Source organism: Clupea harengus, chromosome 5 (genome assembly GCF_900700415.2).
Source record: "Clupea harengus chromosome 5, Ch_v2.0.2, whole genome shotgun sequence".
In the NCBI taxonomy this organism is placed as follows: Eukaryota; Metazoa; Chordata; class Actinopteri; order Clupeiformes; family Clupeidae; genus Clupea; species Clupea harengus.
Genome location: NC_045156.1, coordinates 22,881,701 through 22,895,048, shown reverse-complemented (window position 1 = coordinate 22,895,048; position 13,348 = coordinate 22,881,701). Strand labels below are relative to the sequence as shown.

The following is a 13,348-nucleotide window of genomic DNA, read 5'->3' as shown; positions in this document are numbered from 1 at the left end:
CCCCCCTCCCCTTAATGAGCCCTTTAAATAAAGCCTTCCTCCCTGCTGTGGCTGTGTTAATCAATGTGAAGCCTCTGTGGTACACGGTAAGAGCCCCTTCGATGACTTACCATTGAGTTTGCGTACTCTCATCTGAAGGCTCCTTAGCCCCTAACCATTACCTCCCCATGCCCCCCCACCCCCCCTCTTCAGATCCCAGCTCCTTGATGGTCGCTTTCATCATCTGGCTCACACCCCAATGAATGTGAATTAGAGCTGTATTCTGGAAACAGTGGCATCAATGAATAAACAAACAAAAAAATGTGTTTGGAAAGCTAGAATAAAAAACAAGAACAGAGTGAAGAATAGTGTCCGGAAAGCTAGTGCGGTTCCAATCTTCAATGAGCCTGGTGCAGAAAGGTGTCATGGCAACATTGGCTGAAAGGCTGTATTTTGGCTTGGTTTGTTCCATACTAACCCTTGAATTTTGTTGATTTTCGTTGTATATTTATATTTTTGCCCAATTTTCCGAAGCATTCATTCCTAATGGGCTGAATATGTTTTCAAGGGGAGAGAAAAGAGGTCTTGTAATAAGACCCCGTATGTAAGTGGACGGTGGTCGTAAAACAAACAAACTTACCTTTGCATTTTTAATATCAAAAGTAAAATAACTCATGCATAATTGAAATAACAGAGTCAATGCCAAAAATGAGTGAACAGAAATATAGATCAGTATTACTAATAAAAAAAAAGGTATTGTATGACTTTTATCAGCTAACTAAAACCTTGACAATACAGTTAAATGTATGTTTTAGTCTGAATAAGGACCTTATATGTACTGTATACATCATTTGGAAATCATATACATAGCAGTAAATAATATCCATATCAAATACTATCAAACCTATAAAGACATTAAATAGCCACTGTAACAGTCTTTAATCTCGATCTCTCTCTCTCTTGACATGACATATTCAATCCCATATGACCTCATGTGAAGTTGTATTGATTTCTATCTTTTATCCGTTTTTGTTCTTTACTTTAAGCCATGTTATCAGTGCCCCGCCCTCTCCTCTCTCTGTTTGAACAGGTAAAAAACAAGGACCCCCTGAAAATCGCAACAAAGGTAACCCCTCCCCCCCCCTCCCCATTCCAGCCAGCAGTTTTAGAGTTTTGTGTCTCACACACCTCTTGCTCGCACGCACACTGTCGCTTTTCCCCACTTCCCCTTCTCTCTTGTCGTTCTCTCGGGGGTGGTTTCGCGCCCGGCTTTTAGCCTGGAAAGGGTGCAACTCTCACCTGTCTTGAGTACAAAGCCTGTTTTACTGTGCCTCAGTGTTGCTTCATAAACACACCTGCTACTCAACGGGCAATATGTCACAGTAGTGAGTACATGCTCCTAGACCTCAAAGACGTCATGGTCCTCAGCCTCTGTTTCAATTTGCAGCAAGCATACACCAAGGTTTGATAGATGCCTTTGCTTTGTTGGTAGTGAGTAAAAATGATATGACTAAAATGTAAGCTGAGACATAAAAACATAATTAGTTTGATTGATTACTTATAATTGTAATCTAATTTGGATTTGGATAGGGTACTTGTAGATAATGAAGTTTGCATAATGGTAAAGAAAATTGAGCACCTGTTTGAAATTCAAAAAGAGTACAGAGACACATGTACTTAACCGACAACTCCTTTAATTAATAGCTAATGAGCCTTAGGTTTAATGATATTTTTTTTTCTAATGTCCTCTTTACCAACATGTTTTCTCATTAATATTTAGTGCATTAAGAGTCATCTGACATTAAGGACATGCAGGTGGTGACTCTCTGCTAAGGAGCTGCAGATGCCACTCACTGCTTAATACCACCTTTCCAGTGGGGAGAATCTGTCACTCTGACAGAGGGGCCAATAAAAGATCCTCTTCAAAGGTCAACGCAACCGCTTGCCTCTGTCTTGTAAAAGGAGAATGAGCTCACAATGTTCCTTCGTGAAATTGTTTCATTTTGGGGTGGGAATTTTGTCCCAAAGGTTCACTTGGCTTGACTCGAAATGGCTCTAAGTGCTCAATAGAACATCCATTGAATCTTCAAACTAACAGTAATCTGATTTGAACTGTTTCAAATGTTCTTTACTCTGATTACAAGTGCTTGATTTATTCAGTGGCAGTACATGATCCCGATTTACATGAAATCAGTCCCTTCCCAACACCGACTGTGTCAATGACGTCAGGCTGTGTGTGTAGGTGGGAAAGGGTTAATGACTTCGGCGAAGGTTCTGCCCATATCGGTCCTGCTGCTTGCTACGCTCACTTGTCTTGCCAACATGTGTTCCAAGTGGCATGGAGAGCATCCACCCTCGGCAAGCTGTTCACCGTGCACGTCCGCCCCCCCGGCCCCAACCCTCTGGGATGGAGCATCTGCTTTAGACACACACCCTCTCGGGGGTAGAGAGGGAAAAGACGATGCCAGTCAGTCCCCCCTTTCCTCCACGGCAACAGCTCGCTGCCTTCGGGCGATCGTGTCGACGGTTTCGAGAATAAAAAAATAAAAAAGAGCTGTCGTTCCCGAAGGGTTCTGCTCGCAGCACGGGCTTAGACGTCTTTTTATAGCCATTAAGGTCTTTGGCTGAGTGTCTGAGTGTGTTTTCGCTAATGACTCTATCGTGAATGGCATAATAAGTGAAGGAACAAAGAACTGTGCCACCCCTGTTATGCAGACTTAATTAAGTGCCGGGAGTGTGTGTGTGTTGCTTGAGATAGATAGACAGATAGAACCGTGTGTGTGTGTGTGTGTGTGGAGCAGCACTGGGAAGAGGCTAAGTGGGAGTTGCACCCTTGCAGAAATCAATTGGCTGTGGAGTGTCTTTTATTTTGGTATCTGTTTTTTATTGTTGTTGTTTCTTTTTTATTTTTGATTGTTGCCTCCTTTCAGGGTGTGCTCAGGAACCTCATGCTGTCTGTTCTGATCCTCTTACAGTCTTCTTGTGTGATCTTAATTTTTCTTCTTTCCATATCTCTCCTGGTCTCTTCCTCTTTATCTTATTTAATCTGTGTTGCAAAAAAAATGGAGATTGTCAACCTTTGCGCTCTCTCTCTCTCTCTCCCCCTCTGTTTCTCTGTTACAATTTGTGTGTTTGATTTTATACCTGGCTATGTGTTGTAACGCTGTGGGAGTTGTATGTCACTCACGCTTCCTCCCCCTCGTCCTTGTTGTGTGTGCTGAGTGCATTTGTTCATCGGTCTCTCCAGTCTCGGCCGTTCTTGTCCACTTTGCTCTGCTCCAGTTTTGTCACTGTGTGATGGTTGACTGGTCAGATTGCACCAGCCCAGTTACGTGTAATCATCCGTTATGTCATCTTTGTTGTAACACGTTTTGAAGTTGAAGATGTTAAGATGTTTGGTTTAAAACGCCCTCTTCGAGTGTAATGTGCAGTCATGTGTAGTATTGCCATTCAATTTGAAGTGCAAAGTATGATTCCTGTTCGCTGGTCAAAACAAGGGGTTAGTTACTGACAGTAACATATATCTGATATGAGTGACATGTGGTAGCTCTGCAAACTGGCAAACCCAGCAAACTGGCAAATGTATTGTTAGAGCATTACAGGGACATTGAACATAGAATGGAAAATCTGTCAGCGTGAAATTGGAAGAAGTAAACAAAAAGAATATCAACAGATAGGACTTGACTCCGCACCTCTCGAGCAGAACGCCATATCAGTAGCTGACTGCGTTTGTCAACTGTCTGACATTGTTTTCCTCTGTAGCCCAACATGACACCTATCAAAGCAGTTCCACTTTGTGACTAAAACTGTCTGTGCTCTCTGCCTCTCTGCCCATCTTACGCTACCCCTCTCCACCCATTTGGACCTTTTTTGTTTATATTATCCCCTCTACCTCCAACTGACCCCTCCACACCCACCTCCACCCCCTCAGCTAAGACCCAGGATGGCGTTGCTCTTGAGATCCAGCCCCTCAAGAGCGAGGAAGGCGTCGAGTCCGAGGAGAAGGAAGAGAAGGAGGAGAAGGAGGTGGTGAAGAAGGTCAACGTCACCAAGAAGGAGAAGTCCGTGCTGCAGGGCAAGCTGACCCGGCTGGCCGTGCAGATTGGGAAGGCAGGTCAGTGATCCGCCGCCGCCGCCGCCGTCTCAGGCTTCTGTCCGTGGCTCCGTCAGTGTTGGCTAATTACGAGACAGTTTTTGTCCCGCTTGTAGGACACTTCAGCTTTAAAGGTCACTTTTAAAGTTCAAGAAGTCCCACAGATCTGAGAGACGTAATTGGGGGGGGGGGGGGGGGTAATGTCATTGAGAGGAACATCCTGTAATGTCTTTATTCCTGAAAAGATTCATTTATCTTCAGATGGCCAGAGTTATTGAGAAAGCCCAGACTTTTGATCATTAGTTTTTATAATGATAGGCTAGTGCTACAGCTCCCAGCATATCACTGTAGCAGAGTGGAGAGTAAACGTGTCATCTCAGCCCACTATGGCAATTTGAAGAACCATTTGAGAAAGTAGTCTCTACTGTGACCTTGCTGACTGTCTTCTCACTGCAGGTCTGATCATGTCCTCGCTGGTGGTTGTCATCCTCATCCTCTACTTTTGCATCGACACCTTCGGCATCCAGGGACGCTCCTGGCAGAAGGAGTGCACCCCCGTCTACATCCAGTACTTCGTCAAGTTCTTCATCATTGGCGTGACCGTCCTGGTGGTGGCGGTGCCAGAGGGACTGCCCCTGGCTGTCACCATCTCCTTGGCCTACTCTGTTAAGGTGAGTGTTGCAGCAACAAGGGTAGGTATTTTGGGGGTTAGGTATGGTGTCCCAAACCGGGCAAATGAAAACTAGCTTCATCCTTTTAGCATCCTCATTGAAGTTACATCGCAACCAGCTGTCATTAGCAATTAGCTGTAGGCTGGCGTCCTAGTGCAAAGGTCTACACCTACACCTAGTGCAAAGGTGGATGTTGCACATCTGACATGTGTTTGTGTGGCTTGTGCAGTTTGTATACCATGATTTCTGGTATTGTCATGTGAAAAAAAGCTTGATTTGAGTCTTTTTCGTAAAGCACATACTAGAAGTTTACAGCACGGCACTTGCCAGTGGGAGCCAAACATTAGACAGACGCTTAGGCTCTTCTTCTTGGTGTGACTACAATGAGGAGGCTGAAAATAGATTATATCTAATCATCATGAAATTAACTGCGCTTTGTTCAATGATCTGTTCAGACAATGCATGTGACTGCCTTGAGTAGTACTGCTTTGGAATTACTGTGGTATACAACAATGGCATTTGTTACTAAGGGTTTACACAGCTAAACGCAAATCTAACCACACTGCTGTCTCCCACAGAAAATGATGAAGGACAACAACCTGGTGCGGCACTTGGACGCGTGCGAGACCATGGGCAACGCCACGGCCATCTGCTCCGACAAGACCGGCACGCTCACCATGAATCGCATGACTGTGGTGGAGGCGTATATCGGTGGCACGCACTACTCCACTGTCCCTGACCCCGAGGCAATCAAGCCCGACACCCTGGAGGTCCTGGTCAACAGTATCGCCATCAACTCGGCCTACACCTCCAAAATCTTAGTAAGAGCAGACAAAAAATATATATTTATATATATTCTCTTGTTTTCAGTTTTGGTCTGTTCGGCTTCAGCTGAACTAAAAACTTCAGCGTTAGGGCATCTTTGCTATTGACGTGACCTGCCCGGGGTGATTCTGACAGTGGATGGCACTGGAGGTTGTGTTCTTCTGGCTTTGAGGGAGAAAGGAGCTGGGAAGCAGACATTAGAACAGATGAGCTCTCGTCTGGTGGGGGGGGGGATGGGCTGTCATCCACTCATGCAGTGAAGGGATGTGTAGATCTTTTTTTTCTCTCTCTCTCTGGAGATTTTATTTATAACCTCTTCTGTTGTTACAAACTCTTATGTTACAGCCCATTCCTTGTAAGACTCTTTAAAACAATCAGATCCTCTAGATCTGAGAGATCCTTCGGAGAAACAAAAACAAATCCGTCAGAAGCAGGCTCTCCTCTCACACACAGGGTTCTGGTGTGGAAATGGCTCATTGCACAACCTTTGGCAATTTAACACGCCCATTAAGAAGCCCACTGGTACATCCTATACTTAGACTGAGTCATACATGACCAAACACGTAAGCAAAATGGAAATGGAAAAGGAGAAAAACAAAAAGATGAGGACCAGAGAACCCACGGAAGAGGCTATGTGACTCATTCAGATCATGTTTATCTAATTCAATGAAAACATCTGAAGTTTTTAGTTTCAGGGATTTATATATCTAAGGATAATGTATATTTTTGGGGGTTAACTTGCTTCGAAATATACAGTTGACAACCACCAGGAATGACTGCATTTCTTAATGCTATGGTTTGACAGTCATTGAGCAAGCCAGCAAGTGGCTTAATCCTCCATACTGCGGTTTGCTTATAAGCGTGTGAGTCAACTCGCTGAGGCTGCTGCTTATTCCCTCTGGCAGCTGAGATATACCGTCACCCAGAAACGAGCTGCACCCATCGCAAAGCAGCCAAGCAAACTGTAACTCACCATCGAAGGTTTACAGCTGGCTCTGCCACCACACATTTCTGATTTAGTGGCCTGGCACACAGAATCGGGCTCCGATGGACCTCTGAGTGCAACTCATGCTGAGCTGTCTGTCAGGCTGTAGGCATTACTTGGCATTTCCTAGAACGTAAGACGGGACATCAAGGGACATATAATAGTATTTTAAACTTCCTTTTGCTGATATTTATGTGCTTGAAAGATATCTGGCATGTATCTGTGTAGCCCTATCTAACACTGTCTCTGTCAATTTATAACATAGATGTTTAATGGTCTGCCTGTCATAATGTTTCAAAAGCAGGTTTTTATACAGCTGTTGTTTGTTTCGAGGGGGATGTGCATGTCTAGTTCTTTACAACAACAAAAAAGAGATAACACTGGCCTATATTGTGCTACCTCTCCCATCCCACTCTAGCCTCCAGAAAAGGAGGGCGGCCTGCCAAGACACGTGGGCAACAAGACCGAGTGCTCCCTGCTGGGCCTGGTGCTGGAGCTGAAGAGGGACTACCAGCCCATTAGGGACGAGGTGCCCGAGGAGAAGCTCTACAAGGTCTACACCTTCAACTCCTCTCGCAAGAGCATGAGCACCGTGCTGAAGAACACGGACCGCCCCGGCTACCGCATGTACAGCAAGGGGGCCTCGGAGATCGTCCTGCGCAAGTATGAATGGACGCCCCCTCTCTGCCTTCCTCTGGTGCCACCTCTCTTTGTTGGAGATTTACTCCGCTTGTTTTTTTTTATGTCACATACATTTTTTAAGTGTGAAATCTATCCGTATCATTGACTTTCAGTAACAAGCACCTTCACTTTCAATGATTTGGCCTTCACTTTCAATGATTTGACATTCAGCAGTCATAGATGCATTTGTTTACCGATGTGCATGTCGAAAGCACGTTGCGTATGGTGAGCATACAATTAAAGACACTGAACAGAGCAAATTCCTTCCCCTTGTCTCCAGGTGCTCTCATATTCTTGATGCCTCGGGGGAGAGTAAGACCTTTAAGCCCAAGGACCGTGATGAGATGGTGCGGAAGACAATCGAGCCTATGGCGTGCAATGGGCTGCGGACCATCTGCCTTGCCATGCGGGACTTCCCCGGCGAAGTGGAGCCAAACTGGGATAACGAGGCAGAGATCCTGAACGATTTGACTTGCATTGCCGTGGTGGGCATCGAGGACCCCGTCCGGCCAGAGGTAAGACAACCCTCTATAACCCGCCTCTACTGCGAGGCCACAAGGGGCCTCCACTAAGAGCCTCATGAGTCAATGAATCATTGAGTCTGAGGGCCTGGGATTGTAATGATTGCCATAAGAAATTGCTTGGCTTCCAAATATTGACTGATGATTCTGCCCATATGAATTGTGTGGATGCCATGAATCAGGCACCGGTGATCGTTTTCGTTTTGAGGGCTGTAGATCAATGGTCTTTAGTAGGATGTGGAGGGGATTTTACCCTCTTACTCCTTATTCTACAGTGGCTCTGCTCCTCGTTAGTGTCAACACGGGCGCTACAGCTTTATCATTCAGCTACAGCTGTCAGGGTTAATGATCCCCCACCCTGGTATTTAGAAATTCTTAAAGTATAGAAAATAAAGCACAATAAGGCAACACAATCCCTCTCTCAGCTGGTGTCACTAACAGTTTTGAAACCATGAACGACTTTTGCATCATGATTAGATGACAGATGCACCATGTTGTGAAGATCCATTTTAGTCAGCCCTTATTTTCAGCCCTTTATTTTGATCCTGTGTCTTCAAGAGTCCTTTCTCCAAGCTGGGTAACAAGCTGGCATTCAGAGCTCGGGTTGCAGACTTTTGTGCTACATGTGCCTCTCTCTCTTCCAACAGGTGCCTGACGCCATTTCCAAATGCCAGAAAGCAGGAATTACCGTGCGCATGGTGACAGGGGACAACATCAACACGGCACGTGCCATCGCCACCAAGTGCGGCATCCTGCTGCCCAACGAGGATTTCCTGTGCATGGAGGGCAAGGAATTCAACAGGCTGATTCGCAACGACAAAGGGGAGGTGAGGCGAACATCAAACCAGATTTCGTTACGGCTTGTTTGGCTTGCATCATGTCCCGGCTTCCAGGCGTTTAAAAAACACACTGCGCAGCTCCTTTGAGCAATGTTGCCTCCTTTTCCCTTAAGTTTGAATCAGCGCTAGCACAAGACCAGTATAAATACCCGTGACTGGAAACAAGAAGTCGTATCTTGAAGTCAGAATACATTTTTTGCAAACTGTTTTCCCCCTGTTCATAGGGGACACATGTTGCTATGGTAAAGGCTTCCACAGCCTCTGGCGAACTGACAAACTGCTCTCCAAAGAATCTTTGTTTCAGCCTCAGCTCCAAAGTTTATCACATGATATGCTGAGCACAACTGTCTTCACTGTGGCTAGGGACTGGGGAAATACGCACAGATTCCTTTACTTTGCTACAAATGGGGCCTGGTTACCCTATTTGTTCACTTCAGAATATCTTTGTTTGCAGTGGTCATAGATCTTTCCACTTGGTGAGACATTTAATCATATGAGATGTAGTTGTTTCACTTCAGTTGCAGTTATACCGTTCCATAGTCAATGCAGTTAAACACTTCAATTATTGGGCGATGCAATTCTCTGAAGCAGGTCTCTGTACAGTACCGAATTCCTTCATCCGTGTTTTCCCCCCCCTAGGTGGAGCAAGAGCGCTTGGACAAGGTGTGGCCCAAACTGCGTGTGCTGGCTCGGTCCTCCCCCACAGACAAACACACTCTGGTCAAAGGTGAGGAGAAAAGCAAAGCTTTAAATAATAAAAAAAGAACTGAGCCTTATCTACCTCCCCTGGGTGACATGGAAGTCTACTTGTTTTACTGAGTCACTGTGCACACACACAGCCATAACTTATAGAGTGTCGTAAGTAATGTCACAAACTTAGTGCTTGGGTGGGAGGGATAAGAGGAACCCCCCTGCTCCCCGTCCTTCATCATGCTTTCACTGGGATCTAAGAAGGCCCATGGAAACAGTCCAAAGTTTCTTTATGATGTTTACTTTTATCAGAATTTACAGCCAGCCAAGAGTCTCTTCAAGAGCTCTTTGATCTTAGCGTTTTTAGGGAGGCTGGATATCAGATCTAAACATTTGCTTAACATCCAAACTAACAGCAAATGAATTAAGGTGCAGTAGTATTTATTGCAAAAGTAGATTTCCAGTCAGTTAACTTAAATGCTATATATAATGTACAGCATATTGAAAACATATATGTTTGTAATAATATAAGATATATATATATATATATATATATAAGATGCATATAAGAGAACTGTACATACTCTGTCTTTCAAAAGCAATAGTCATCCGTAAACCCTGCAGTGGCACGGCTGAAGGATGAAGGGCGAGCTGAAACCAGACATGTTTTTGTCCCTCAGGCATCATCGACAGCTTAGTCGGAGAGAGGAGAGAGGTCGTCGCCGTGACAGGAGACGGAACCAATGATGGCCCGGCGCTCAAGAAGGCAGACGTCGGATTCGCCATGGTGATGCATGTCATTTGATCCACCCTGTCCCCAGTGGATGCCGTGAAGCATTTAAAAAAATTTTTTTTTTTATCCCCCTCTCTGACATTCACGAGGAATGTCTGTCTCGCTCACTGATGTCTGTGCTGCGCTTTAGCTGAAAGCCGCTGCTCATAAGGATGTGTGATCCACTGAGTAGGACGACAGTGCAGTTCTGAATGCGGTAGTCATGATGAGCCAGCTCTGTGGTGAGCCTTTAATTTTAATTGGTCGTTTGCAAGGTTGGCTTCCTTGTATGAGCCTAATGGTTGCTACATTAGAGGATTTGGCTATATGTGTAGATATTAGAGAACGTTTGATTACCTTTAACAAGGCCAGGCCACTTGAGAGCACCACGCCATTTCAGTACTTCCAGAGCTTTCTTCCCTGAGGCTGTGACTCTGCTGAACCCCACACCACAGTGCTAAGCATTATTGCACTCATTACTGCACTGTTTCAGTACTTTCCATATTTGCGCTGCTGATTCTTGCACAGACTGAACCGCTCATGCTGTTCAGATTACCATTATTTATTTTGTGAATACCACTCTGAAACACGCCCTTTCAGACTCCGTCCACTTCATGTCTTTGTATAACACATTTAATATATTATACATATATAATAATCTGTATAGATGTTGTTCACCACTGTCAATAACACGGTACATACTATAAGATATAGCATAATTTATGCTGCAGTATTTACACATCCCTGCACTTATCTGTACATAATACTATTCTTTTGCACTTCTGGTTAAATTCTAAGTGCCTTTCATTGGCTTTGTACCTGCACTCTGCACAATGACAAAGTTCAATCTAATCTAATATACTGTGAAAAAGTGTCTAGATAATATGAGGGCAGTCGCTTGTTCATTGATTGAGAAGCATTGAGTATCACTGTCTGGGACATACTCAAACATACTAAAGAAAAATGAATTGCACAAGCTTTGCTGGTGAAATAGTAAAACTGGAAGACTGAAACGCTCTTTAAGTTAAATTTATACAAATGAACGTTTCCCATGTGCATTTAGATAAATCCATGGTGAAATTGCTTTTTTATCTCTGCCACTCATCATGTTTTGATTGTGTGGATTTTTATTCATCTGATACGATAAAAGTCATTACATTCTGCCTTTCTTCTTCGACAAATTGAGATTCAGTGACAATTTTTCCCTATTCGTTACTCCTGTGATTCTAGACTTTTCATTTTTTCCATTTTCTCTTTTCAAGTCAGCATACTTGATTATCTTTTAATTGGTCCCGACTCTCAAAGCGCACACTTAATAAGGGGATAGGTTTGGACTTTTATGTGACTGCCATTGGACTGTTCAGCCTCACCCTCAAATAATACACTTAATAAGACATTAGTCCGGTTGTTTTTCTAGTACATTATTTTGATGCAGTTGTAACATCAGTCTGGCCAACTAGACTTCACTGTGGTTTGTTTAACCGCCTTGCGTCCGTGTTCCATATGCAGGGTATCGCTGGAACCGATGTGGCAAAGGAGGCATCTGACATCATCCTGACAGATGACAACTTCAGCAGCATCGTCAAGGCCGTGATGTGGGGGCGTAATGTCTACGACAGCATCTCCAAGTTCCTGCAGTTCCAGCTGACTGTCAACGTGGTGGCCGTCATAGTTGCTTTCACCGGTGCCTGCATCACACAGGTAACGTTTGGTTGTGGCCTTTCTCCACTCAAGACAGAAACCAGCCCAAGGTTTTTCATTGCAGTAGTGGAGTGGTGAAAAGCCTCCGTATTCTATTTCTATTAGGTGTTAGAATATCAGGAACACTCACCAAGAGAGAACACTTACCCTTGGGAAGTTTGAGAGCCATTAAAAGATGGTTGAAACAGTCACGTCACGGCTCAAATGCCAAGCTGATGCTGTCTGGGCCATTGTTCCAGTTCAGTCCCAGATACACACACACACACACACACGTACGTGTGTGAAAGAGAGAGAATGTCTGAGGCTCCACCCCAGATCCTGGGGTTGTAGCCCATGGTAGAAAAGTGTCATCATTTTTAGACGAAGAAAAATGTCAAGCAGTTGGTAGTCTGTCAAATCAAGCAGACTGCTAAAAACCAAATGCATGTTTCATACTTTAGTGTCAGTAACTGTGAAAAGGTTTCAATTCACACAAAAGTAATGAAATGTGGCATAGTGCTCCAGCATTTTTCTGCTAAGGCTGACTGTTAGCAAACAGATAAAATCAACTGTAAAGTTGTCGTCGTCGTCTCCCCCCCCCCCCCCCCCCCCCAAAAAAAGCACTGCCAAAATGGCTACACAAATAAGATGAATACCTGTCTGTGGGTGCACTGGAAACTCATATGGGGCTTTTTGGCCTGGGGCTCTCCACAGGACTCGCCCCTGAAGGCCGTCCAGATGTTGTGGGTAAACCTGATCATGGACACCCTGGCTTCCCTGGCCCTTGCTACCGAACCGCCCACAGAATCGCTTCTGCTGCGGAAGCCCTACGGCAGGAACAAGCCCCTTATCTCCCGCACCATGATGAAGAACATCCTGGGCCATGCTGTCTATCAGCTCATCATCATCTTCACTCTGTTGTTTGCCGGTGAGATCATTTGTGTTGTTGTTGTTTTTGTTTCCTCTGATGTGTTTTGTTTTTCAGCGCTAGAGATATGGAATCAACTACATTTATCAAGCCTCAGGCAGGGTGCCAAATTTTATGTGAATGCCATTAGGCCTTTCAGCCTCATGGCCAACTGCTGTCTAGCTCAAGATGGAGTGCATTATTAACTTTATCAGGGGAAAAAAGATCAAATATCTACACACTGACAGTAAACACATTCAAATGTAATGAACCAGTCTTTTGACCACATGGTTGAAACACTACACCATTATAAATGGGGACATTTGGAATTCAGTGTGTGGAAATTCTCTTGTTTTTTCCTGTGTGCTTGTCCCACATCTGACCCTATCCCTCGAGTGCAATCTGAACACTCTTTATCTCATTATCTTCACTTTGTGCCACCGACCCGTCCCCTCAATTAAATAGGAGAGAAAATCTTCAACATCGACAATGGCCGAAACGTGCCCCTGCACGCCCCTCCTTCCGAACACTACACAATCATCTTCAACGTCTTCGTCATGATGCAACTCTTCAACGAGATCAACGCCCGCAAGATCCATGGCGAGAGGAACGTGTTTGAGAGCATCTACCGCAACCCCATCTTCTGCAGTGTGGTCCTGGGCACTTTTGCTATCCAGGTAATGGGATTTTTTAACAGGTTCTGAT

The 13,348-nt window shown here is 44.7% G+C and overlaps 1 protein-coding gene across 1 annotated transcript in view; it reads left to right on the top strand.

Moving 5' to 3' along the window:
• The window catches only part of atp2b4 (ATPase plasma membrane Ca2+ transporting 4), a 52,793-nt gene that overhangs the window by 27,622 nt on the left and 11,823 nt on the right, over positions 1 to 13,348 (top strand). The window contains 12 exon segments of the mRNA XM_012822600.3: positions 1,070 to 1,105; positions 3,911 to 4,093; positions 4,529 to 4,743; positions 5,322 to 5,564; positions 6,972 to 7,216; positions 7,515 to 7,749; positions 8,403 to 8,582; positions 9,234 to 9,321; positions 9,965 to 10,071; positions 11,566 to 11,757; positions 12,451 to 12,664; positions 13,109 to 13,320. Coding sequence (XP_012678054.1) covers positions 1,070 to 1,105; positions 3,911 to 4,093; positions 4,529 to 4,743; positions 5,322 to 5,564; positions 6,972 to 7,216; positions 7,515 to 7,749; positions 8,403 to 8,582; positions 9,234 to 9,321; positions 9,965 to 10,071; positions 11,566 to 11,757; positions 12,451 to 12,664; positions 13,109 to 13,320 — 2,150 coding nt within the window.